This window comes from Belonocnema kinseyi, chromosome 8 (assembly GCF_010883055.1).
Source record: "Belonocnema kinseyi isolate 2016_QV_RU_SX_M_011 chromosome 8, B_treatae_v1, whole genome shotgun sequence".
Taxonomy (NCBI): Eukaryota; Metazoa; Arthropoda; class Insecta; order Hymenoptera; family Cynipidae; genus Belonocnema; species Belonocnema kinseyi.
The window spans coordinates 31,163,679-31,190,227 of record NC_046664.1 but is presented as its reverse complement, the minus strand read 5'-3'; the positions used below and the strand labels follow the sequence as shown (position 1 = coordinate 31,190,227).

The window sequence follows — 26,549 nt, the reverse complement described above, 5'->3', positions numbered from 1 at the left end:
CAAATAAAATAAAAAAGAAAAGAAATGCTACAAAAGAGTTGAATTCCCAACTCAAAATATTAATTTTCCACCAGTTGTATTATTAACAAACAAAAAAATTAAATATTTCTAAAACAGGACGAGTTTTCTACAAATTTTAAATCAAATTTTTTAATCCAGAGATATGAATTTTTAACCAAATAGTTGAATTTTCAAGTAAAATGATATCTTCATGTTATTACAGATAATTTTATATAGATTTAAATTTTAAATAAATCAATAGAATTGTAATTTTAATAAAAACAAGATGGAATTACGACCAAAATAGATACATTTTTAAACCAAAGACGAATTTTACAAAAAAATTTGAAGTTTTGACAAAAAAAGATTTTTGAGCTAAGAAAGAACAAAAATTTCAGGAAAATTATAATTCCAAGAGGAAAAAATCAAATAATAATGATATCATTAAAACAATTCACTTTTGAAGATCTTTTGTTTTTAAGGTTATATAAATATAATTTTCCTAAAATTCTTGGGAAAATTCAAAAAGATTTTTAAGCATTGAAGGTATTTCAAATAAAATTTAAATAAGAATGTTAATCTTGAAACAGATAATCCAAATCCAAAAAAAATCCGTAGATATGAATTTTTAACCAAATACATGAATTTTCTGCTAACCCCTGTTTTGCAAAATACAAATTTCCAATTAAAATGTTATTTTAATGTTATTAAAGATAATTTCATTATAGATACAAATTTTCAATAAATCCAAAAAGTTGCAATTTTAACCAAAGAAAGATGAAATGACTACAAAAAGAAATGAATTTTAAAACCAAAAAGACGAATTTTGAAAAAAATTAAAAGTTTTAACAAAAAAATATTTTTAAGTTAAGAAAGTAAAAAAACTTAGGAACGTTATAATTCGAAGATCACATTATTTTTTAACGGTTTTTAAATCTTTTAGAATGTTTTCAAATTTTCTTAAATATTCTCTCAAAATAAATTTTGGCAAATAAAAAAATCATTTGAAATGTTCATCGAAACATTAAGAAAATTTTTTATTCCCTGAAAACCTTTGAAAATTATTATTTTTTTCAACTTATAAATTTTTTGTTCGAAATCTTCAAAAATCTACATTTTGTTCTGTATCTACTATTATCGAACTTTTAGTAAAATTGTTTAATCTTGCAAAACTGCACAATTGTGCTTTAAAATCTTCTGCAAAAAAATTCAACAGCAATGAGTGCGAGAATTGAGGAAAGAAAAAAAATCATTTCTTTGTTTTTAAATTCTTTATTGACGGCACAGCCTTAAAATCTGTTTACACAGAATGCTGTACGCATTTATTTTTTTGTATTCTCGAATCCCAGACAATTCATCAAGCAATTCAGAAATGTCACTACCAGAAAGAAATGGCAAATCTAATTGCCAAACTGAAAAGTAAGTAATAATTTAAATGATAAAAATGGAATTCTCTGAATCGCAAGATGCTTTCTAAGATTCCATTTCGAGAATCAATGAGTGTTAGAGCTGAATTATTTCGTGATTTTGCAGAGTTAATTTTTTAGACATATTAAATATTTCACTAAAATCTTTTCAGAGCAGATTAGAGCTACTGTGGAGTTAGTTGACGATCGCAGCAGGGATCTCACATGCGGAGAACCCCTGTTAGATCAGCGAAAAACATGCGCGCGCAAGTCGGGCACGCTCTTTGCTTCCCTGCCACTCCGACTGTTCTCCGCATTTGAGAGCCGAGCTGAGCTCTTCAGCTAACTTTACACAGGCTCTAATCCGCTCTCTATAAATCTATCGAATTTTTAACTCTGTAAAATCAGAAGACGAAGCACATTTTGTCCTAAAGTATTATCCTACTCGTTAACTTGTTACGCACGTACTTTTTAATCGTTACAGTATAGCAATTAAGTAGATAGATGACACTCTCGATTAGAATGCATTTTTGAACTTTATTAAATTTCGTGTATTATGCCTATTGATATAATTCAGTATTTTTTTATCGTTAATCAGTATAACCCATTGAGTCTTTTTGTGATTTACTTTTAACGCTCGACTTACTTTCAACTTTTTTTCCCTCAAAGGTACTTTTTCTTACCACAATGACTAGAATGACTCATCTCTCTCCAATAGAAAATCTATTCTTCTCTTCACATTAATTACCATATATTAATTACCACTTGAAGCGCAAAAATCATGAGATAACATCTGAGTTATGCAAAATTCATAATTATTTTCTGTACAATTCAAACAATAATTATTACAGGGGGCGGATTAGAGCTACTGTGAAGTTTTGTGATGAGCGCAGCTCGGCTCTCACATGTGTTAGATCAACATCAAGTGTGCGCGCGCACTCCGGGCGCACACGTTTCTTCGCCATCCCTTCTCTACCGGACCGTCGGTTCTCCGCAATTGAGAGCCGAGCTGCGCTCTTCGGATAACTTCACAGTGGATGTAATCTGCTCCCTGAGTAAATACAAACTTTTTACTTTTATTGGGCTTGCTCTTTTTGTTTCAAAACTGCTTAAAGAATCGCAGAAAATTACTATAAAAAATACACAAGATTATTTATTTCGTAATATGCGTTGCTGCAAAAATTGACATTCGTGCGAAAAAATAATATCGACGTTTGAAAAAAAATTCTTAAACTCTGGTTCCTTTCCTTTTCCCAGACCCGAGAACGTTGGCTAAAAGTGAGAAAAGCAAGTTAGCTCAAAAAATATAATTTAACTTATTTCTATAATACTAGAAAACAGTTGATAGATAAATTAATATAAATAAATTGCGATTATAATTATACAAGTTCATCAACATCACTTACATATTTACAGAAAAGGTCGCTTATTTATCCGAGAAAGGAAAGTAGCAACCTCTGATATCTCAAAACCACTTTGACTTTTTTTACTTTTTATTCTAAAAAATTGGAATCCTTAATTATTGATATTAAATAATCACCCCCGACAATATTTACCACCTTTTTAAAATTATATTTACTTTTTAATAAAAACCCGTTATGGATCTGAAATAATTAATGTAGGATGAAAGTATCCAGTGATAAATACTGATCTCTGTTTCTGAGGCTGTTACTTTCTTCGCCTTTTAAAAATTTCTCCTTGATTGATAACCGTTTTATCAATTAACGATTATCACTTACCATTTTCAAATACACGTTTTTATCTTACGCTTATATCGAAAATTCATCTCTTTGTATTTTTTTTTACTCAGAAGGGAAGAGAAAGTAATTCCATCTGCTAACAAGGGGAGACCGCCGAAAAAAATATCCGAACGGCCTGTAGCTCAGGCAGTTTAGTACAGCGTTTGGGCTTCATAGCTGGAAGGTTCCTTGTTCAATCAGCGCTACCCGGTCTTTTTTATTTATTTAAAGGCATTACAAAATTATTATTTGTACAGCTTTTAAATATTGTTGAAGGAAATTATATTTATGAAAATTAAAAAAAATAAATTAAAAAATGCAAACAACGGGAATCGAACACGTAACTTTTCGGTTATGAAGCCGCGGCGCTGCTGTCTGAGCTACCGGCTGTTCCGAAGTGTCTTTAGCCAAACTCTAAATGATTTGACAAAAATTTTAAAGTAGATTTTCTAAAAAACGACGTAAATAGCGCATATGACTGTTTTTTATTCAACAAATTGTAAACCGAAACTTAAATTAACAATTGGCGTTCTCCGCTGGTAAGAAATATAGTAATGGAATGACACATAAACAAATTTTCCACATTTTACATTTTACATCCGATGAGATGACATTGGGCTGATTCTAACTATGCCATTTACATGGAATACGTCGTCACTTGGTTTACTAAATTTTTTATCAGCGAGTGATAAAAGTTTGAATATCTCTTACGATATTGTTCCATCGATTAGTGGAATGGAAGAAGCTTTGTACTCTTTGAAACTTTGAGTTGACAAAACACCAATCAAGGTTTCATTCAGAGAAGAAAATTATAGCTCCTAATTATTTATAGGCGCAAATTTTTACTGGGAATAAAATTTCAATCTGTTGCGGAAATTAAAGTCCCAACAATTTAGAAGTCTGCAAGTGTGAATAGTAAAAGAAAATAAAATGTAAATATTTAGTCCAAACGAGAATGGATTAGAGCCACTGTAAAGTTAGCAAACGATTGCAGCTCGGCTCTCACATGCGGAGAACCCCTGTTAGACCAGCGGCAAGCGTGCGCGCGCACGACAGACATGCGCATTGCTACGCAACCGCCTCTGCCGGGCCATTGGTTCTCCGCGTGTGAGAGCTGAGCTGCGCTCCTCAACTAACTTCTCAGTGGCTCTAATCCGCTCCCTGGGCCCATGAATAATATTTTTAGTCCTGATATTTTTCTTCTCTAGAAGAAGAAGTTGTAAAAATTCGAGACTTTTTTTAACGTGATTGCTTCTTCACATTCGGAATCCTGTTGAATCTCAAAAAAGACTTTCTGAAGATATTTCCAATACTTTATAAATATATCTACAACGTCGAAAGCTTTCAAATTTAGGCATTTCTTGGAAGTCGACGCTAAATAAATTTCTTACCCTTCTTTCGACCTTAGCTATCAATATTTTGTTTTCTATTTTACAAACGGAAGCTGCACAGATCTGAAGCCGGATATTACACATCGAGTATAGTTATGTTTATAAAATAAGACACCTTTATAAATCTGTGCTTTTCGTGGGTGAATTCGGTGTTTGATTTCACGGGTTTATAGATATGGAAAAATGTTTTGGGGCGCGTTTATGAGAATTTCGCGAAAAGTGATAAAGAGCGATTAAGTTTTTATTCCCTTAATTTGTGCCAGTCGGCGATCTGGCGCTTCGGCGATGTGCAAACCTCATTCCAGTGGTTTAGAGCTGATCCCTGACACTTAGGACCACCAACCTCCAATCGCCCAATGACCTGAAAGCAAATTTTTTTAAGATTAAAATTTGAAATAATATTGAAGCTTAAAATTTAAAATTAGAAGTGTTATTGCAAAATCTTCAGCTTTGAATAATGATGTTTAGGAGGGGGGGGGGGGGGGGGGGGGGGGGGGGGGTAGTAACATAGCACGTTATTGTACACATTGACACTATAAACGTTACTAAAATTTTGTTTTAAAGCTAGACAAAATGAAAATTAGTGATTTTATCTAAAGACAGACCTTACTCATTTTTGAAATGAATTCTTCTTTCCCAAATTTTTTTAAGATACTTTTTCTTTTTTTCGTTTTATTTCGCCTAAATGAAAACTGAATTAATAGAATTCAATAAGAAAATGTAAGTTTTTGCATCGAAAGATAAATAATTTTCATTGGGAAGTCTACTAGTATACTTTTGGATCAGAATTTATAACTTTTGATTAAAAAATGTACTTTCTGTCAATTTTGCTGGTTGAAAATTGGACTAGTTTGATGGAAATTCGTTTCTTTTTGGTTGGAAATCCTTTTTTTTTACTGAAACTTTGATCATTTTTAAAACTGTTTATTTATTTTGTTGTTGTTTTTGTAAAAATCAACTTCATGCTTGAAAATTTAACTGCTGGGTTGAAAGTTCAACTACTTTGTTGAAAATTAATTTGATTGTATATACATTTATTTAGTCGAAAATTTAACTATTTTGTTGAAGCAATTAAAAAATTAATTTTTGAAAATTCGAATTTTCCAGTTGAAAATTGAAGTGTTTTTGCAAAAATTCGCCTTTTTGGATTAAAAGTACCGTGTTTTTTGTTGAAAATTCGTTGTTGCGGGTTAAAAATTCTATTATTTTTTGGAAAATTCAACAATTTGGTTAAAAATTAAATTTTTTGCTGAAAATTCAACTTTTTAGTAAAAAATTCTTATTTTTCACTTAAAAATACAGTGAAACTCTTCTATAGTGCCGATTTTGGGACTATCGGTAGGTGACGGCTAACTCATTATAGTCCGATCCGCTTTTGTTTGTTCACGTTTAAGTGTTCTCCTAAGTGATAACCGCAGATCCCGCGCAGCACCTGTTACACCTACCTGCGGCACAGCGTCAATTCTCGGAAGGGCTATAGAAAGGAGGACTATTGAAGGGTTTCACTGTACATCTTGTTAATTTAAAAATGCAAGAATTTGCGAGTGAAAGTTCAACTACTTTGATAAAAAATTTACCATTCTGGTTGAAAATAAATTTTTTATGGAAAATTTAACTATTCTATTTTGAGTTGAAAATTGATATTTTTTAGATAAAAATGGAGTTTTTCGCTGAAAATGTAACTGTTTGTAGAAAATTCTTCTTTTTTATTTAAAAATTAATCTATTGCGTTGAAAACTCGTTTTTTGTTGTTCAGAATACATTTTTTTAACTGAAAATTACCTATTCTATTTTTGGTAAAAAATTTATCTTATTTAGTTGGGAATTCAACTATCTAGCTGCAAAATTATGTATTTTGTTAATGAAAAAGTCTCTTTTTGGCAGATAATTAATCTTCTTCATTGAAATTTCATATTTTGTTTTGAAATTAATCTTTTTGTGTCGAGAATTCAACTAATTAGTTGAAAATTATTTTTTTCAATTGAATTAAAATAGTTTTGAGTAATAATTAAATTCTCGTTTGTTTCAAATGTCAGCTATTATATGTTGAGTTGAGAATTCGTTTTTTTTTTTAAACAATTTTTTACTGAAAATTTAACTATTCCACTTTTGATTGAAAACTTATCTATTTTAGTTGAAAATTAAACAATTTGTTGAGAATGCAACTATTTTGTTAAAAATGTAACTACTTTGTTGAAAATTCAAGTATCTTGTTGAAAAAATTTTGGATAGAAAATTCAACTATTTTTGGTTGGATTTTATTTTTTTTTTTTTTAATTCGACCATTTAGTTGAAAATTCACTATGCAGATTGAAAATTCAAATAATTGGTTGAAAACTTGTCTTTTTTATTTTTAAAGTTTCCTAGCCCCGGGCGAAACACCTTATAAGGACGGGCGCGTGTCCGCCAATCCGTTGTACTTTTTCTCAGGAGGGAAAATAAGGGAAGGGTAAGTAGTGGAAGTGAGAGGAAATGAGGTAAAGTAGAGGAAATGCGGGCTTATAACGGAAGAGAAAGTGAAGTAAAATGAGGGTAAGGAAGTAAGGGAAATAAAGTGAGAGAGAATAAGGGGAGGGGCATCAGGGGTAATCAGTAGAGGGAACGTGATCAGAAAATAAGTAGAGGAAGTAAAGGGGATGTAAGAAAAGTGAGGGGGAGCAGGGGAAGTGTAGGGAAATAATTGGAATTGAGAGGGGGGGAGTAAAGGGAAATGATTTGAATTGAGAGAGAAGTGACAGGAACGTAAAGGAGGAAGAAGTAAGTTAAGGGAGGGGAAGCGAAGAGTGGAGTGAGGGAAGAGAAAGTAGGAGACGAGAGTGGAGGGTAAGGAGAGAGTAATGAGAGAAGGGAAGGGAGGGCTTATAGGATAGTAATAGTGATGGGAGGAGGGAAAGTGTTGGCAGGGAACAAAAGTAGTTGAAAGGATTTATTGGCTGAGGGAGTGTGGACAGGGAGAATTAGAGGAGGAAAAAGTAGGGAAAGGAAGAGGAATCGAAGAAATGCAGTGATTGGAGAGGAAGTAGGGAGAGTTGATAGTAGGAAAGTTAGGTGAAGTAGGGTAGGGAAAGTATAGGAGGGGGAGGTTTGAACGACTTGATTACTTCTTAATAGGCTACGAAACTCTTTTTTGAAGGTGCGCGGTGCTGCTTTGAGTAGTTTTTTTGCTTGAAAATTCAACTATCTTGTTGAAAATGCAATATATTTATTTGTTAAATATTCCAGGAAGATATGCTTTTTTAACTTACCTCGTTCTTGGTAACCCTGTCCCAATCAAGAAGAGCAAATTCAAGACTGATCTTGCTGAGACCTTCGGTTCCATTCGGTATTTCAAAAACGAAGGATTCATTAAAAATTGGGTCCAGAGTGCGTTTCTTGACATGGGTCTTCCTCTTTGCGATACGTTGCGAATTATATAGAAGATAAATTTTCACATAGGGATCTGCCAAACCAGTGACGTCCATTTTTGGCAAATTACGAGCTTTTAAAACCACTACAGTGAGTTTACTTGCTGCTGGCTGCCAGCATAAGGATACCAACAATTCTCCTCTTCCTTGAGATTGAATCTGCAACAGAATTTACATTTATTTAATTAATCTTTTTTATTCTACTGGTCTCTGTGGGATTTTTTCAATTATGCAGGGTGGTTACTGGGCCGGGATGTAACCGTGAATTTATTTTTTCATCAGGAATTGAAAACAAATTTTCGAAACTTCTAAAAGAAGAAAGAAAGAAAGAAAAGAAATGTTGTTACTGTTTAGTTTTTCCGAATGTAAAGACGAGGTTTTTTTTTAGTGTGGTCTGTCCATCCATCGTACTTTTTCCCAGAAGGGAAAGTAATGGGAAATGATAGAAGGGGAAGTAGTGTGAGCGAGGGATGAGGAAGTGAAAGGAAATGAGGGGAGGCTGTAAGGAAATAAAGAAGGGCTGATGGTGCAAAGTGAGGTGAAGCGAGAGGATGGGTATTATAATAGTCTGGGTGATTATGGGGGAGCAAGGGGGTAGGAGAAGAGGAGTGTTAAATGGGGAAGTGGGGAGGGTACGAAGTAGAGGGGGAAGAAGTCTGGGAAGGGTGGTGTAGCGAAGGATGAAGTATGTAGAGGAGAATTAGTATCGGAGAGGGGAAAGTAGGAGGAGTAGTGAAGAGAATATGTAGAAGACGAAGGTTTGATTGAATTTATAGATGTTTTAATAGGCTTCGAAACCCTTCTTTGTAGGAGTGCGGCACCCTTTTGTTGAATTAGCAGAGGGCCATTTTATATTTTCAAGATTTTTATCGAGTTTGAAGGAAGGAAATTTTGTTTTTCAATTTTTCTGAATTTCATGAGGCCCTTTTTTTGCTTGTAACCTTTTTATTCGATTGTAAAGGATGACATTTTTTTCATAATTTGGAGCGTCCATTTTCTTCTTTCCGGCAGTTTTATTGAGTTTAAGCGAAGAATTTTTTCTGATCCATAAAAGGTGAATATTTTATTTACATTTTTTAAAATAAATTAGAACGGAGTAAGCTTTGGTTATTAATTTATTCTGACTTGGAAGATAGAAATTGATTGTTTTCAAGATGTTTATAGAGTAGGGACAACAATTCTTTTCTCAATTGCAAAAGGCCATTTTTCGATATTTTTTCAAGACTTTTATCGACTGTCGACGGGAGAAAATTTAAATTAATAATTGTTTTTCTGAATGGAATAAAATGGTTTTTTTTCGTTTATAGCATTTTTACTGAGTATACGGGGGGGGGGGGGAAGTTTTGAATTGAAAGGGGGAAATTTTTTATGTTTCAGTTTAAATTTTCTTTCTTGGAGAAAGATTCTATTTTAAATAATTCTGATTATACATACCTTTAAACTTCGAGGGCAGATTTCTCGACACAAGGATATTTGTCGATTCATTGCATCTTCAAGATCAGATACTGACGTCAAAGGACAAACCACTTCTCCAATAATATCATCTCGTGAATATCTATCGAAGCTCATCACCACGAAGTGAAGACTGATTTTCTGTAAAAGAAGTTTAAGTTGATGAGATTGCTTAAAATTCTTCGAACTGAAGAACTAATGATTAGAGTAGTAGGAAATTATGGATGAAGGGGGGAGAGTTGAAATAGGGAAATTATTAAATGTTATGGTGGGAAGTGAAGGCAGGGGTATTATGGCAGTATGGGTGAGTAGGGTGATAAGGAAAGTGGGAAGTGAGGAGAAGTAGGAAAAATTAGGGTTTACTGAGGAAGTGATGAAAGTGAGGAGCAGAGGAGAAAGAAGTTTCGAAAAGAATAGGGTGAAGTGAGAAGAGGGGCATTTGGAAAAGAGAAAGGAAATTACGGGGAATAGAGGCGAGAAATGGATGGGAGATGGAGGGAAGTATAGGAAATGATTAAAAGAGTAGGTGGGGCGCGAGGGGAGGAGTATTAAGTTAGTGTGGGTGAGTAGGGTCGGATGTAAGGGATGGGCAAAAAAGGAGGGAAGGGAGTGTTAAATGAGTAAGTGAGGAGAATGGGAAGCAGAAGAGAAAGAAGTTTGAGGTGGCGAAGGGTAAGGTGAGGAAAGGAGAAGTAGGGAAGGAGTAGAGAAAGTACGGGAAGTGACGGTGAGAATGGTGATGAGAAGTGAGAAGAAGGAAAAATGAGTGTTAACTGGGGAAAAAGGAGAGTGGGGAGTAGAGGAGGAAGAAGTTCAGGAGAGCGAAGGGTGAAGTTAGAGGTAGGAAATTTGGAAAGGAGAAGGGCAAGAAGGAAGAATAGAGGCGAGAAATGGATGGGAGAGTGAGGACAAGTATAGGAAATGATTAAGAGTGTAGATGAGCAGAGAGGGGTGGGTTATTAGGATAGTCTAGTTGAGTAGATTGAGAAGTGATGGATGGGCAAAAAATTAGGAGAAGGGAGTGTTAACTGGGTTAGTGAGGAGAATGAGAAGCAGAGGAGGAAGAATTTTAGGGTGGCGAAGGTTGAAGTGAGGAAAGGAGAAGTAGGGAAGGAGAGAAGTCAGTTCCTCAGGTCTTTAGTTCACCAGTTCTTCTGTACGAAGAACCTTAGAAGAGAACCGATGAAACTGAAAATTTAAATTTCAATCTTCAGTTATTTAGTCCTTCTTCTGAGAATGAGAAGCAGAGGAAGAAGAAGTTTGGAGTGGCGAAGGTTGAAGGTAGGGAAGGAAAAGTAGGGAAGGAGAGGAGTCAGTTCCTCAGGTCTTTAGTTCACCAGTTCTTCTGTTAGAAGAACCTTAGAAGAGAACCGATGAAACTGAAAATTTAAATTTAAATTTCAATCTTCACTTATTTAGTTCTTCTGTTCAATTTGCAATCTTTAGTTGTTCTGTTCTTCAGTTCTTCTGTTAGAAGAACCTCAGAGAAGAACTGAAGAGACTAAAAATTGCAGTCATTAGTTCTTCATTTCTTCAGTTCTCAAGTTCTTTTTCTTAGAAGAACATTCGAGAAGAACTGAGGAAACAGAAAATTTCAATTTTGAATTGCCATCTTCAACTCTTCAGTTCTTCTGTAAGAGAAAACTTAGTGACAAACTGAAAAAACAGAAGAGTGCAAATTTAAATTTCAATCTTTACTTCTTCATTTGTCCAGTTCTTCTGTTATAAGGATCTCACAAACGAACTTAAAAAACAGAAGATTGAAATGTTTAATTTCAATCAAATTAAATTAAATTTAATCAAATTTAGTTTCAGTTCTTCAATACTTTAGCTCACCAGTTCTTCTCTTAGAAGAATCTTAGAGCATAACTGAAGTAACTGAAAATTGCAGTCTTTAGTTCTTCATTTCTTCAGTTCTCAAATTTTGTTGTTAGAAGGACGTTCGAGAAGAATAGAAAAAACAAAATTTTGTAATTTTAAATTACAAACTTTACCTCTCCATTCCTTCTGTTAGAAGAACCTTAAAGAACAACTGAAGAAACTGAAGATTGCTATTTTGAGTTGTAATATTCAGATCTTCAATTTTTCAGTTCTTCTGTTAGAAGAATCTTAGGAGAATAACAGAATAAATTAAAGATTGCAATGTTCAGTTTTTCTTTTAGAAGAAGCTTAGGGGATGAAGTAAAGAAACTGAAGATTGCAAATTCAAGTTGCAATCTTCATTTCTGAAGTCCTTCTGTTAGAAGAACCTGAGAGGAGAACTGAAGACACAGAGGATTGAAATTTGAAATTTCAAACGTTAGTTCTACAATTGTCCAGTTCTTCTTTTAGAATAATCTTAGGAATAGAACTAAAAAAACTGAATATTGCAATTGTAAACTGCAATCATCATTTTTTCAATTGGCCACTTCTTTTTAGAACATTTGTAGGAAAAAACTAAATAAACTTAAGGTTGTAATTTATAAATGCAATATTCAGTTTTACAGTTCTTCTTTTAGAAGAGCCTTAGAGAAGACCTGAAGAAACAGAAGATTGCAATTTGTTAATTGTAATCTTCACTTCTTCAATTTTTCAGTTTTTCTGTTAAAATAATCTTCAGACAAAAACTAAAGAAAGTAAATATTGCAATCTTCAGTTGTCCAGTTCTCTAGTTCCTCTGTTATAAGAACCTTAGAGAAAAACTGAAGAAACTAAAGATTACAATCTTCAGTTCTTCATTTCTTTAGTTTTTCAGTTTTTCTGTTAGGTGAACCTTAGATAAAAACTGAAGAAACTGAAGATTATAGTTTTAAATTCCAATCTTTTGTTCTTAAGTTCTCCACTTTTTCAGTTCTTCAGTAAGAAGAACCTAAAAGAATTGGAAACAATTCCCCTGGAATGTTTTCATTGCCCAATACAAGTTTCTTACCTGAAGTTGACTCTGTGAAATTCCGAAGAAAGTAAAGTCCTCATCATAAACTGGATCCCTCGTATTTCTCAAGACTCTAGTTTTGGTTCTGTGTTGCTTATCAGGCAGCAATTGAAGCTTCACATAGGGATCACTGCTTCCATTATGCGTTCCTCTAGCTGGCAAACCTTTGCATTTCACAACAGTGACTGCCAGGGCATTTTGTTCACCAAGATAGCGCAATTTGAAGACCAATTGACCAAGACCACCTTTATTCAAATCGACAATGATCCCATTTCCTCGGTCCACCTTCTCACTGATTTCCAATTCTGCCTTGTCTTTTTCATTTTCGATAGCCATGCTAGTTTCGCCAGAAGGTGTTTGCGCCGGAGATGTGGAATCTTGAGGTGACCGGGATTGAGGTCCATGGCTATTGGGTTGAGAATGCTGAGATCCGGTGGGACTGGGACTCTGTCCTCCAGATCCTGGAGGACTTTTAGCTGGTCCAGTTGGACTGGGACTCTTCTTCAGATAGTGGGTTGCACTTCCGGGACTTTTAACGGCAGTGGGCTTCCGGTGAGGTGGTCTGAAAGCCAGGGACTTGTCTGAACTCAATTTTGTGTGCTCTCTTCGTCGTCTACAGAGCCACCAGGTCATCACTACGGCGCAGACTACGGTCGCGGTTCCGACACATGATCCAATGAGTGCCGCTGTCGAAACTGAAGACAAGAATTTTGAATTTAGGGGGGTTTGGAAAGATTTTTTATTTCAAGGGGCTTTTAGAAATTTCAAATTTAATTCTTCCAAATGTAAATTTCTTGGGATTTAGAGTAATGACAAATGAAATGACGGCCAATAATTAGGGGAAAAATTTGCAAATATACTCAAGAATTGAAAAATTTAAGACATAAATCATTGGCAGTCCCTGAATCCTGGTCGATATAAGTTAGGAAATCCCAGAAAGTCAGGGAATTAAAAACTGATCAGGAAATGTCAGGAAAAGCCTGACCTGCAAAAATACCATATCAACTGACTCAAATCTACAGATTTTAAAATTAATTGGTTTTGATTGAGGATTTAACTATTTTCTTGAAATTCCGCGTTCTTTTTTAATTGAACTCTTTTGGTTAAAAATTAAAATATGTTTTAGACGACATATCAATTATTACATTTTTCGTTAAAATGTTATCTTTTTTAGTTGAAAATTCAACTACTTAGTAGAAAGTGGAACCATTTTGTTAAAAATTTATTTCTTTGATTCATGATCCATCATTTTTGTTGAAAAACGTTTTTATTTGTTGAAAATTAAACTATTTTGTTGAATTTTTTAAAATTATTTTTCTGTTGTTGAAAGTTATTATTTTTTTAACTTGAAATTCAACTATTCCTTGTTTGGTTGAACATTCATGTATTTTGTTAAGAATTCACTTGCTCGGTAGAAAATTTATCTTTTTTTTTTAATTTCCCTCACTAGTTTAAAATTATTGTCGTTTTATTAAAAATTAATTTTTTTAACTGGAAATTTATCTTTTTTAAATAAATTTAATCTTCTCAGTAGAAAATTTATTTTATTTGATTGATAATTCATTTTTTTTCGAAAATTTTACTATTTTATTTTAAGGTGAAAATTTAACTATTGTGTTACAAAATTGGACTTTTTTGGTAGCAAAGTAATCTGATTAGTTGAAACTTCATATTTTTCGTTAAAAATAATTTCTTTGGTTGAAAGTTGAACTTTTTGGTTAAAAATTCGTTTATTTTTTAACTGAAAATTTGACAACTCTATTTTTGATGGAAAATTGATTTTTTTTTTAGTTAAAAATTCATGTATCCTGTTAAAATTGTTTTTTTTCTTTGTTAAAAATCAATCTATTTTTGTAGAAATTGCATCTTTTTTGGTTAAAAATCACAACTGTTTGTTGACGGTTTAAACTGATAATTAAACTATTCCATATTTCATTGAAAATTTATCTTCAGTTGAAAATTCAACTACTCAATTGAGAAGTCCTGTGTTTTGATAAAAATGCATCTTTTGTGGTAAAATAATAATCCTCCTCATGACTTCTTTATCTTTTTGGAGGAAAATTCTTTTAAAAATTCGAATACATATTTGGTTGAGAATTCATGTATTTTGTTAAAAATTAAACTATTTTATTGAAAGTCAATCTTCTTGATTGAAAATCTATCCTTTTGGTCGAATTTTTTTTTTAATAATCCTTTCTATTAAAAAAAAAATGGTTATTAAAAATTTAACTATTCCATTTACTGTCGAATATTTATCTTGTCCAGAAATTTAACCATTCTATTTCAAGTTAAAAATCTGTTTTAGGTAAAAATTCAACAAACAATTTTATTGAAAATTTGTGTTTTTGGCAGAAAATTAAATTTTCAAACCTTTCGGATTTAAAATTAAACTATCTGATTAAAAATTCATTTTTTCGGATTGAATGTTCATTATTATAGTTATAAATGCATCTCTAAATAAAAATTTGACTATTCCAGTTTTCGCGGATAATTCACCTTTTCTGATAAAAATTGGGTTTAAAATTCATCAGTTTGAAAATTGAACTAGTTAATTGAAAATTTATTTAATTTGGTTACAAAATTTGTTTACAGAAACTTATTTTTCTATATACAAATTTGATTAAAAAACTCGTATTTTTGTCTTGAAAATTCAATGATTTTCTTATAAAATTCATATTTTCGGGTTGAAAATTCAAATGTTTGGCAGAAAATCGTGATCTTGGCTTAAAAATTCAATACTTCATTTGAAATTATTTTTCTTTATTGACTCATAAAACTTTGTTCGTTGAAAATTCAATCTCCTTTTTTTCTAAATTCCTGTTTTTGGCTTGAAAAATATTCTGTTTTTGTTAAGGATTCCACTAATTTGTTCAAAATACGTTTTTTGTTTTGCCTCATTTAACTATTTTTCATTGAAAATTCTGTATTTTTTTGGTTTAATGTTTATTTTAAAATTCTCTATGACTTATTACTTAAACTACTTAAAATAAATTTATAAACACACATAATTTTGCATTAAGATTATTGATCTGCTTGCTATAAGTTTGTTTTTATACAGAAAAGAAAAAATTTAGAACGGTCAAGTAAAATGTTAAATTGGTCAGCAAAAAAATTCCTTGCGAATTTCATTGTATTTTGATGCGACTAATGTGGCTTTTTTTAAAGCATTCTGCTAGATGCAAGCCATAAAATTAAATAAAATTTTATATAAAAAAGGTGTGCCGATCAATTCCTCTGGGCTTCGAGCCCAGGAAGCTCGCTTGCCGAACGAATGTTCGTTGTTTGCAGTCGTCCGCCAAAAAGGTCCTGGGTTCAAATCCCAGCGGAGTTGAAAGCAGGCGTTTCTTTTTATCACAGAAATTTTATTTTATAATTTTCTTTTCCCTCAATAAATTAATTAAAACCTTATAAGTTTTAGGATGGACACAATATTTTACAAATTCAAATTTCAATAGTGTATTTTTATTCATCAAGTTACTTTTTTAAAGTCTTCTATTTAGTCCGAGCCCTGTATTTGGAAGTTCCTTAATTTGAAAAATCAAATACTTAAAAGTCAAATAATTACACTGCTCAAATTTGAACCGTGAGTAATATGGGCCTCAAATTTAACATTATAAGTTCCTAATTTGTAATTTATAAATATTTTATTTGAGATGAAACTTTTTTAATCTTTTTAAAGTCTTATACATTTAAAATTATTTTACTACAGAATGTCTAATAAGGCGCATGAAAAAATTAAATATCCTGCTTTCGTTTTTGGGAGAGACTAAAAAGTTTCTGGAAGGTGCCAAAATAACTCCCGGAAATGATGGACCCTTAAAAAAAGTCCTCAGTTCGCTTAAGGTCGGAATAAGTCAAAATATAGAATAATAATAATAATAGATTTCTCATCGAGAAAGGTTGAAATATTGTTATATTCCACCCAGACAAGCCCTAAAAAGGCATATCGTTTCCTCATGCTTAGTATAGACCCGATGGAAAAATATCCTGTGTTCCCACTTTCATGTTAAAGTGACAGGTGATCGTAAAATTGATGACATATTAGACATTTTCAAATATTACGAGCTCAAAAATTGCTATTTCTGATCAGGATAAGCAGTAAAAAAGGCATATTTTTCCACATACTTAGTATTGGCCCAATGGAAAAATGTCCTGTGTTCACGCTTCCATGTAAAAGTAACAGATGATCCTAACATTTACGACCTATTAGATATTTTTTAATGTTATAAGCTCAAAAATCGTTATTTTCGAGCTTAAAATAGTTAAAAATATCTAATATGTCGTCAATTTTGCGATTAACTGTCACTTTAACGAGAAAGTGCGAATACAGGATATTTTTCCATTGGGTCTACACTAAGCATTAAAAACAATATGCATTTTTTACTGTGTATTCGGATCAGAAATAACCATTTTTGAGCTTGTAATAGTATTAGTTAAAAAATGTAATATTTTTAGAATTTTACGATTGGCTGTAACTTTAACATGGAAGTTTCAACACAGGACATTTTTCCACTGTATCTGTACTAAGTAGGAATATATGTGGATACGATGTAAATTTTATACCATTCATCCGGTTGAGAAAAGACCAATTTTGAGCTTGTAATATTTTTAAATATCTAGTATGTGTATAAGCATGTGGAAACAATGTGCATTTTTACTGATTATCTGGATCAGAAATAACCATATTTGAGCTTGTAATAGATAAAAATATGTAATATTTTTCCAATTTCACGATTAACTGTCACTTTAAAATGGAAGCGCGAAAACAGGACACTTTTTTGAGAACACATGATATTTTTCCATTGGGTCTATACTAACAATGTAGAAACAATATACATTTTTACTGCTTATCCGAATCAGAAATAATAATTTTGGACCTCTTGACGATGACAAATCTTTTATTTTTCCCTTTTCTTTAGGACTCATCTTTTTCGGGAGTTATTTTGGCTCATATCAGAAACTTTTTAGCCCTACGCAAAAAAAAAGTATTTAATTTTTCGATACGTCCTAATGTATAATTTTTATTTAAAAATCAATTTTTTGAAAATGAATATTGATTTTATTAGCTAGAATATCTCTCGAAATAAGTTTTTTTACAAAATGATCATTCTATTAAAAATGCTCAGAATGTTATGTTTATATTAACTCTAGATAAAAAAAACAAATCAAATAATATTGTTCTCCAATCTTTCTTTTAATTATTTTGATTTAACATTTAGTGAACATAAAATGTCCTGGATTTTGGACATGGAAAATCGAAACTTTATTGACTTCAAAAGCAAACATTCTTTTAACCAACATTTATTTAACTACAAAATGTATGTATTTCAATTTTAACAGTTTTCTTTTTTTCATAAAAATACAAGATAACTATTGGACTTAAATCATTATCCAAAATTATTTGAGTCGAGAGTTTAATAAATTTATTGATCCATCAAACTAAAAGAAAAAAGATTCAAATATCATTGTTTTCCAAAAATCTCATAACTTTGAAAAACATTATGCTTTTTTAAGAAGGTAAAATTGATTTTGAAACCTTAAAAAAAACTCTGTAACATTTCAAGAAATGGTGTCTTTCTTTCCTGATCTAAGAATGCATTTTAAAGGACATTGCTGTTCTAAAAAACTTCAGAATTTCTAAAGACGTACGTATTGTTAAAATGTTATGTTTGTGAAAAGATAATTTAATTCTTCTTAAAAATAAAGAAACGTAAAGAAATCATTTTAAATTTATCTGTAAAAAGTGTAAATTATATTCAGAAATCTTTATGGAAATATTTTTCTTGATTCTGAATGTCTAAACCTTATTTTTTTAAATGCATAAAATAACAGATTATAGAACGCACTTTACATTCCTCTAAAATCATAAGTCATCTTCTAAAATATAATAATTTTGGAAAACATAAATCTTTTGGAAAAGAACTTTTTTTTCTTCGATAGTTCTCAAATTTCTTCAATTTTAAATAACGCCATTAAATTTTTTTATCGGAATTGACATCATCCTTCTGCAGTCATAAATTTTCCTTATGGAACAATATTCCCTTCTACCTAAATAGATATACACATTTCCTTTGCCCATATCTATTACTCATTCTGAATTACTTATGTGACCTAAAAAATTGCACCATTTTAAGTAATTTATTGCTAAAATTTTCCCGAATAATATTTCCTTTCAACATATATAACAGGGTGTGATTACAATGGCGACTGGACTTCTCCATGTGTCATTGGCATCAGGAGCATATGCACCACTAAAAGATAATAATAATAAAAACACTAAAAAATGTATCAATTATTTATTGTTCAATTTATCAATATATTTTTTAAAGACCGAATCAAAAGACCAATCATCAAATTTCAAAGATGGACCCAATGGTTAAAAACTGGATCTCTATCTCTCACTATGACTCATCCAACAGCGATTTGAGTATACATTAGACATTACTTTTCATCAATTTGAGGTGCATTATTGCAAATCGTCAGTGCAATTTTTTTTAACGGTTAGGAAGGATTTTGAGAGTAAAATTATTTATATTTCGAGGAATGACGATGGGCCACTTTTTATTTTGGATGCCCGATTTTCGAGATGGTATCAACCGGTTGCCATTATCATCAACACTCACCGGACTCGACAGGTTTGATGATGGGACCGTCGTCATAAAGAAGACCTCCCATTGTGGCCTTTTTTGGGAGAAAACACTGTATCCGGGTTTTTTGATTTTATAATTCGATGTGAGAAACACTAGAGTAGATTTTTAGAGCGTACACCTTGCACTGACAGAGGAGACCACGATCATAGAACGTTGGAAAAACGGATCAATAGGCCTTCTGAGCTTGCGCGCAAGTTTCCATCGAGAAGAACACTCTTTGAGACGCACTTGTCACTTTATATTAGTTACTGGAAAAGCACCCCTTTTTCGAAATTCCGTGATGGACCATTTCCCTTAAGGGCGGGCATTACGTTTGGGAAGTAACTTGTTGTAGGTAACTAAGTTACTCAAAAGTTACTTTATTTGTAACTTTTAGGGTAACTTTGTTACTATTTTAAAAAGTGACTTGTAATATAATTACGATTTTTGCAGAAACCTGGAAATTTAATTTTAGTTACTTGGAAGTTACATTGCGTTTTTGTATATCCCCTATTAGGAGAGGTTTATGGGTAGAAAATGAAGCTCTTGTGGTTAAGGATTCAGCTATTTTATTAAAAAGTTTAACTTTTTGGGTGAAAATAAAATTTTTTTTGAAATTTCGTTATTTTCGGTTTGAAAATGAAACAGTTTTGTAGAAAATTCGTCTTTTTCATATGAAAATTTAACAATTTAGTGGACATTTTTTTATTTACTGGTTCAAAATTCGGCTTTTTTCGTTTCAAAATTTATCTCTATTGGTAAAAAATCTCAACTTCTTGGATTAAAATAAAAATATTTTGGTAAAAAATTATACTGACTTGGTTGAAGATTCAGCTATTTTGTTGAAAATTCACCTTTTTTTGTTGGATTCGAGAGTGATTTTCAATGAAAACCTTCTTTTAAGTTGAAATAATATCATATCTTATATTTTTCGTTGAGGATTCATCTATTTTTGTTGAAACATTGAATATTTTTCTTGAAAATTCAAATCTTTTGTTCAAAAATGTTGTTTTTGGTTTAAAAATTCATTTCTTTTGGTTAAAAAAAAGTACTGTAGAGGATTCAACTAATTTTGTTGAAAATTCATCTTTTCTGGTTGAAAATTTAATTACTTGGTTGAGATTTAAACTACTTTGTTAAAAATTCATTGGTTCCAGCAAAATAAATGCGTTTTTTAATGATATTTAGACGATCCGCAACCCCATGAAACTTAACACGTATTTCCCATATAAAAAAAGTATTTATAAAGTTTATTCAGAATTGTCAATATTAGGTGAATCGAGTTAAAACTCGACATTTTTCTACACAATTAGTTATAAAATATGAATAAAAAATGTACTTTTTAATTATCATCCCCATAAGTCTGTTTTTTAGGGTCCCATAAAACCCCTGTAAGTGAAAAATTGGATTTTTCCCGTTTTTGGCGCGAATAGAACGTCGCGGATTCTTCCAAATTTTTAAACTTATTTTTAACTTTTCAGTTAGAAAGAGGCAATAATCAATTAAGTTTAACATAAATAATTGTTTAAACAATTACTTATTATTTATAATAATATTCTCTTACAATAATGTTAGAAGGTTTCGGTCTTTTTCTTTCAGGTTTTGTCCCCGTTTCACTTATAGTGAGATAATAATGAATTGAAGTTAAAAATATCATTGTTTACAAAAAAATCATTATTGTTTACCATTATCTTTTCATATAGCAATGTCAGATAGTTACGTCTTTTTCTACAATTTTCTTCTTTTTGTTAACTATCCACTTAGATTGAGATAATAATTAATTCATGTTAACAAACATAATTGTTTAAACAATTAGTTATTGCTTATAATAATATTCTCATATAGTAATGCTAGATAATTGCGGTTTTTATGAAATTTTTCATTTTTGGTTAACTTTTCACTTAGAGTTATATACCATTTAAATCAAGTTAACAAAATAATTTTTTACAAAATTTATTATTATTATTATTACTATCAATATTTTCATTGATTAATGCTAGAAAGTTACGTTTTCTTTCTGAAATTTTTCACTTTTCGTCAACGACGGTTGCGGGGTTTTCTAGCAAAATTAAACTTTACTTTGGCTTTAATATAAATAAAAAAAACATCAAAATGTTATAAATAAATAATAATCAATAATAAAAAATGAAAAATAATAATAAATAAATGATAATAAGACGATAAATAATAAGCGCTTAAAATTTTTATAGGTTGATTTAAGAATAAAGTCTGAGACTGATCAACACTCATATGATGATTTAAAATTCAGGTTGATCAAATTTCAACATTGGACTATAAGTTTTTTAAATATATAACTTTGTACTATTCAAGTAAAAATTGTTCACTTTTTTATACATTCCTTCAAGCATTCTTTTGGAAATTACTATAATTTTGTAACCTGTTCCAATTTTATATTAATTGACAACTTCTGTTTCCAGTTTTAACATTTTTAACATAATATATCAAAATATTTTTGCTTCAACTATTTTTTAAATTATTTTGTTGTAATTGTATTTTTGAATATCGTGCAAAGAGAAAAGGGGGGAAATAGGAATTTTTTCAAGAATAGGTGCAAAAGGGGAATTATCAATGAAGACGAAACGTAGGGGGCAAGGGGAAAGACCATGATCTCTAAAACGTTTTTCTGGTTTAAAAACAGATTTCAAAAAATAATGTTATCATTTCGTCCTATTCCCTACGGGACTTGTGGGTAGATATTAGGTTGATTCCTGGAGGGGCTGTCATTGACGTCAATATAGCATATATATGTCTTCCAAATACGTCTTTATATTCCTATAATAATATACTATCTACATACAGGGTGGTCGCTGGCTCGGAAACCGGAAAATAACAGTGCATTTATTTTTTTGACCGAGAATTCTACAAATTTTTAGAAAAAATAATACATCCAATGAATTGAATACAAAATCTGAACAGATCCTGTTGAAGAGAAAACCAATTTTTTGTTAAGTCAAAAATACTAATAATCGGTTTTTGGTGAATATCTCCTCAGGAATGTATTTTATCCGTAATATGATTATCATTGTTGGTGCTAAAAAAAAGTTAAATCAAAATCTGAAAAATTCTGTTCGCATGTAATTAATAGACTGGCCCCATATATTTTGTTTATTAATTTTATTTCAATTCTTGAACAACAATATTCTCCCAAACGACGAATGAGCTATAAGATGATCATTTCAAATAATGCCATAAATGAAAAAAGGGTGCATTCTAAGTTTTAAATGTGAAGCGAAGAAAATGCAACGACTGCATCCTTCAATCTTTTTCCATAAGAAGAATCTGCAATTGACTTGATCTTGCGTCTGTTCCAAAATTTAAGGAATTCTCGATGAGCGGACTTTCCGTACTGTTCAGACCAAAATCCCAAAGCATCTGAATTACTGATGTGAGTATTTCAAGCGATTGCTTTAAATGCTTCAGCAGGATGTGTATCTTCAATGTTTCTGTTACGTTCGCCGATAGAAGATGTTTCGACAACTGATCAATGAGCATGTCGATATCTTGAAGAGAATTATTTCTCTTGGTTGAGAAGCAAACATTAACACTTTTATCCATCGTTCTGAAAGCATATATTTAAGGTGCAACAGCGAATGGACCCTGGTAATTTTTGCAAATTATTTTCAACTTCTTAGGCTATCCAAATGCTGCTTGTCGACCCAAAAGAGGTACCAAACCGTTCCAGAAAATATGATTGACGAATCCTTGCATTATATGCAATTCCGGGATAACACATTTATCGAGACCCAGTGGGCACAAAGTTTGGCGACGTCTTTACGATATCTTTACGACAACTTTACGACATGCTATGTCCATGTCTTTAAGGTGTCTTTACGATATCTTAAATAAGTCGTATGATCTGACGATGTCTTTACGATATCTCAAAGACACCGAAACGACATGGACATAGGATGTCATAAAGATGTCGTAAAGATGTCGTAACGATGTTGTAAAGACGTTGCCAAATTTTGTGCCTACTGGGGAACCAGCACACTGTCGTCTTCCTTGAAAAGAGGTTCATTTCTTACGCTGTAACACTGTTTAGAAAACTGTGTTGCACCGCCAGAAGAAACAAATTTCTCATAATCTATCTTCGAATCTCCATAATTTTTCAATTCGGAAACTTCTTCAACTTCTGGCCAAAATTCCTCGATTTTTGTCTTCAAATATTGTAAGCTGATGAAACAATAAGGACATGGAAACGAGGATGCAGCTTAGAACTTTTAAATCAGGTGAAAACTTAAGGTAATTCACGCGAGATTTCACTTTTCTTAGGAATTATCTTAAATTTTCGCAATGCATACAGAAGATTAGTATGCAACGACCATTCAGTTTCTAACTCTATGTTAAGTCTATGAAGTTAGATATTATCTACTAAAAACAGTACCTTTTACATGGGTGCCTTATAAAAAAAGAGTTAAATTTATTCAATTTTAATTCTAGCATCCAAACAGTGCTTACCATTTAGATTATAAACTAGGGTTGTATAGAAGAAGATAAAACAAAATTTTTATAAAAATTGCAAGTTTTTCTTGTGTTTGCTATAAGAGACATAACTATCGAAAGAATAATATTTCTATTCACGCGAGAAAAATAGCGCAAGGAAGTAGTGACGATTTGGCAACACTGTTTGCCTTGCTCATGAAGGCACTTGTCAAATCCACGTGCGGGAGTACCTGTCATAGCCAAGCTCATTGCTTAACTAGTATACGTTGTATATGTATATTATAGGCTTGTTTAAATCTAGAACGAGAGTGTACAAACCTAATCAAAATTTTTGATGCAAGGTTAGGATTCTGTTGACGGAGGAAATATGGATAAATAAATTTTGTAGAAGCCCTGTCCAACATCAGCCATTATTTTGATAACATAATCACGAACGAAATTTCTATTCTCCAAAATTGAATCAACGAGCTCTTCGGCATAAGCCCCAACTTGTACACTCCTTCTAATGATTGCGATTTGTCTTTCATATGATTTTTATAATGACTTGGTACAGATTCTCTGCCACCAGAATGTCTGATGAATGAAGCTAATTTTCTCATGTGATTAGCAGAAAGATCAGTATTAACTTGAAAGTTGTCCAACTTTTCCAAAGAAAAAGAAATCTCTTTTGTAAATTCCTTAAACGCCAACGTCTTTTTTCGTCCTCGAATACTCAACACAATATCATTTTTTGATTTTTCAATTTATAATTTATCTTTAATGATTTTTGCAGCTATAAACTCTTTCTGTCCTTCCTTCAATCTATCGAATAAACTTGTCACATTTTTACGTGCTACATACTCACGCTTTTTACAAACACGAGTCTTGCCTCGTCCAATTTGTTGTAAGCATTTCGTAGACAATTCAATAACATTACTACACTGTGCATCAGTTTTTATTTTCGGTATTTTCATCTTTGTATGGCCCTTTTATTTAGCAGTGAAACATGTCAAACAATCGCATTCAAGACAATTAGAATGAGCGTGTAATTGATTGGACCTTGTGTATCTTGTTAGCGAAATATTTTCGTATTTAGGAATCTCTGGAAGAGGCCTCTTTTTATTATTCTTATCATGTTCAGCGAGAGTGAATGGACACGTAGTACAAATGCTGTGTGGGAAGCTGTCATCTGTTAAGTTGTATTTTTTATTGATTGAAACCTAGATCAATTTTTCGAGGCGCTTTATTATCTTAAAGAAATCCAATTTATTCTTGCCAATTATAATTTTTCATCCACAAGGACCACATACCTACTTCCTGTTCTCCGCTTGATTGCTCTTATGATCTTGTTTCTTCATCATGATGTGATTTTTTGGAATTATAATTAAAATTATACTCACAAAATTTAAATAACTTATTTCCACATCTTCACGCGACGACACCTGAACTATTAATCAACCAGAACAACACCGGATAGCCACCGAATGGATTGAAATAACTCAAAGAAAGTGAAAAAATCTTGTGTTTATGTATTTCTTAACATTTATCCCACACTCAGAAAAAAGTTTTGTTGAATCAAAGAAACTTTTCTTAAATCGAAGAAATTATAGTATTGATATAGGTCAAAGAAACATTTGTTTGATTTAAAGAAATTTTTTTGTTAATTTTTTGTATTAGATTTAACGAAATATTTCTTTAAATCGAAGAAATCTAATTTTTTATTTCAGCTTTACATTTCTTTAAATGAAATAAATGTTCAATTTAAAACTGTAATAATTCTAATTAAATACAAGCAAAAAATTTTCGTTTTTCTTCGAATGAGAATATTTTTCCAATAGTCAGATACGACAACTCGAGTTTCAAGAAACTTGCATGGTCTATTTGTTCCCCTGAGGAAAGAAGTTTATTTCAATATATTTTGTGTGTAAATTAATTTTATTCTTTCCCAATTCACAATTCCTCACGAAAATTTAAGATAAAAAGATAATTTGTAAAGATTAAAGCGAGGTTAGGTCGTGCTGCATAAAAGTTTCTATTTACATGGTAGAAAGCTATGCTTTCTGCACATACCTATTATGGAAGGATGTCGCGGGATGTTCCGAAAGACGCGTTAACGTAAAATAATCAAAGTGATTTGTTCTGCGCAATCTCGTGGCGCATTGGTAATGTGCGGATTAAGAAAATCTTTCTTTGATTCCAAGAAATAATTTGCTTCTTTCAAATTACTGACTCTAAAGAAATTATTTCTTTAATTGTTCCTAGTAACTTTTTTGAATTAAAAGAATTTTATTTTAAATCTAACTAATCATTTAAACACATAATTTCTTTAAATTAAAGAAATTACGTGATGTCATTTATTAAAATCAAATAAATTTTCTTTTAATATAAAAATATTTTTATGTTGAAACAAAAGAACCTAGTCGAAAAAATGTTTCGCTTCTTTTAATTTATAAGAACTTCTTTCTGGGTGCAGGCACACACTCACAAGACAAGAAATATTCACACGAGGTAGATAATATTGTCGTACTGTATGCCATATGAATAGAAATAATCCGCTTAATTAAGTCTGTCATTTAATCGCAAATAAAATTTATTCAGATTTTGGTTCGATTTTTTTTTACACCTTAAGAAATGAGAAATTTTTTTAATTAAGTCCTCTACCAACAACGACATTCATATTATGGGTAAAATACATTCCTGAGATGGTATATCGGAAACTCCGATTTTTTTCACTGATTGATTTCACTAATATGCGCTCTATCTTGGTCACCAATTAACATTTTTCAAATTTCTAGGGCTCACTTTGAAGGTAGTAAAATTTTCTACAAATTATATTTGAAGTACTTTAGTGATAAGATACATCGTTTAGGAGGTATTCCCCAAAATCAATTTTCGGTATAATAACAACTTATGTGATAAAATACATCCCAGAGGAGATATTCTCCAAAAACCGCTTATTGGTACTTTTGACTGAAGAAAAAAGTGATTTTCTCGCGAACAGGATCTGTTCAGATTTTGTTGCAACGATTTTTGAGCACTCCTACGTACCCGAAAAAGCATGCCACATTCACTTTTATTAGATGTTTCAAGCAGACTTTTTTTTGCTTCCCGGCCACTGTGAACATCTTCCAAAAATTCATAAGTTTAAACTCAAGTTGATAAAAAACTTTCAAC

The 26,549-nt window shown here is 31.5% G+C and overlaps 1 protein-coding gene across 1 annotated transcript; it reads right to left on the bottom strand.

Moving 5' to 3' along the window:
- Positions 1-1,256: 1,256 nt before the first annotated feature.
- On the bottom strand, positions 1,257-19,105 carry LOC117177977 (synaptotagmin-11). Its single transcript, XM_033369132.1, has 5 exons — positions 18,927-19,105; positions 12,301-12,998; positions 9,375-9,533; positions 7,782-8,099; positions 1,257-4,897 (listed from the first exon to the last, which is right to left on the bottom strand). The coding sequence occupies exons 1-5, from the start codon at positions 18,976-18,978 to the stop codon at positions 4,778-4,780; spliced, it is 1,347 nt and encodes a 448-aa protein (XP_033225023.1). The 5' UTR covers positions 18,979-19,105; the 3' UTR covers positions 1,257-4,777.
- Positions 19,106-26,549: the final 7,444 nt, after the last annotated feature.

Bases quoted from the DNA above. Each gene is read 5' to 3' on its own strand.
- LOC117177977 (XM_033369132.1), bottom strand. From the start codon at position 18,978: ATGGGAGGTCTTCTTTATGACGACGGTCCCATCATCAAACCTGTCGAG. The intron at 12,999-18,926 runs GTGAGTGTTGAT...TCTTGTCTTCAG, and splicing joins CATCAAACCTGTCGAGTCCG to TTTCGACAGCGGCACTCATT. The intron at 4,898-7,781 runs GTAAGTTAAAAA...ATTTGCTTTCAG, and splicing joins ACAGGGTTACCAAGAACGAG to GTCATTGGGCGATTGGAGGT.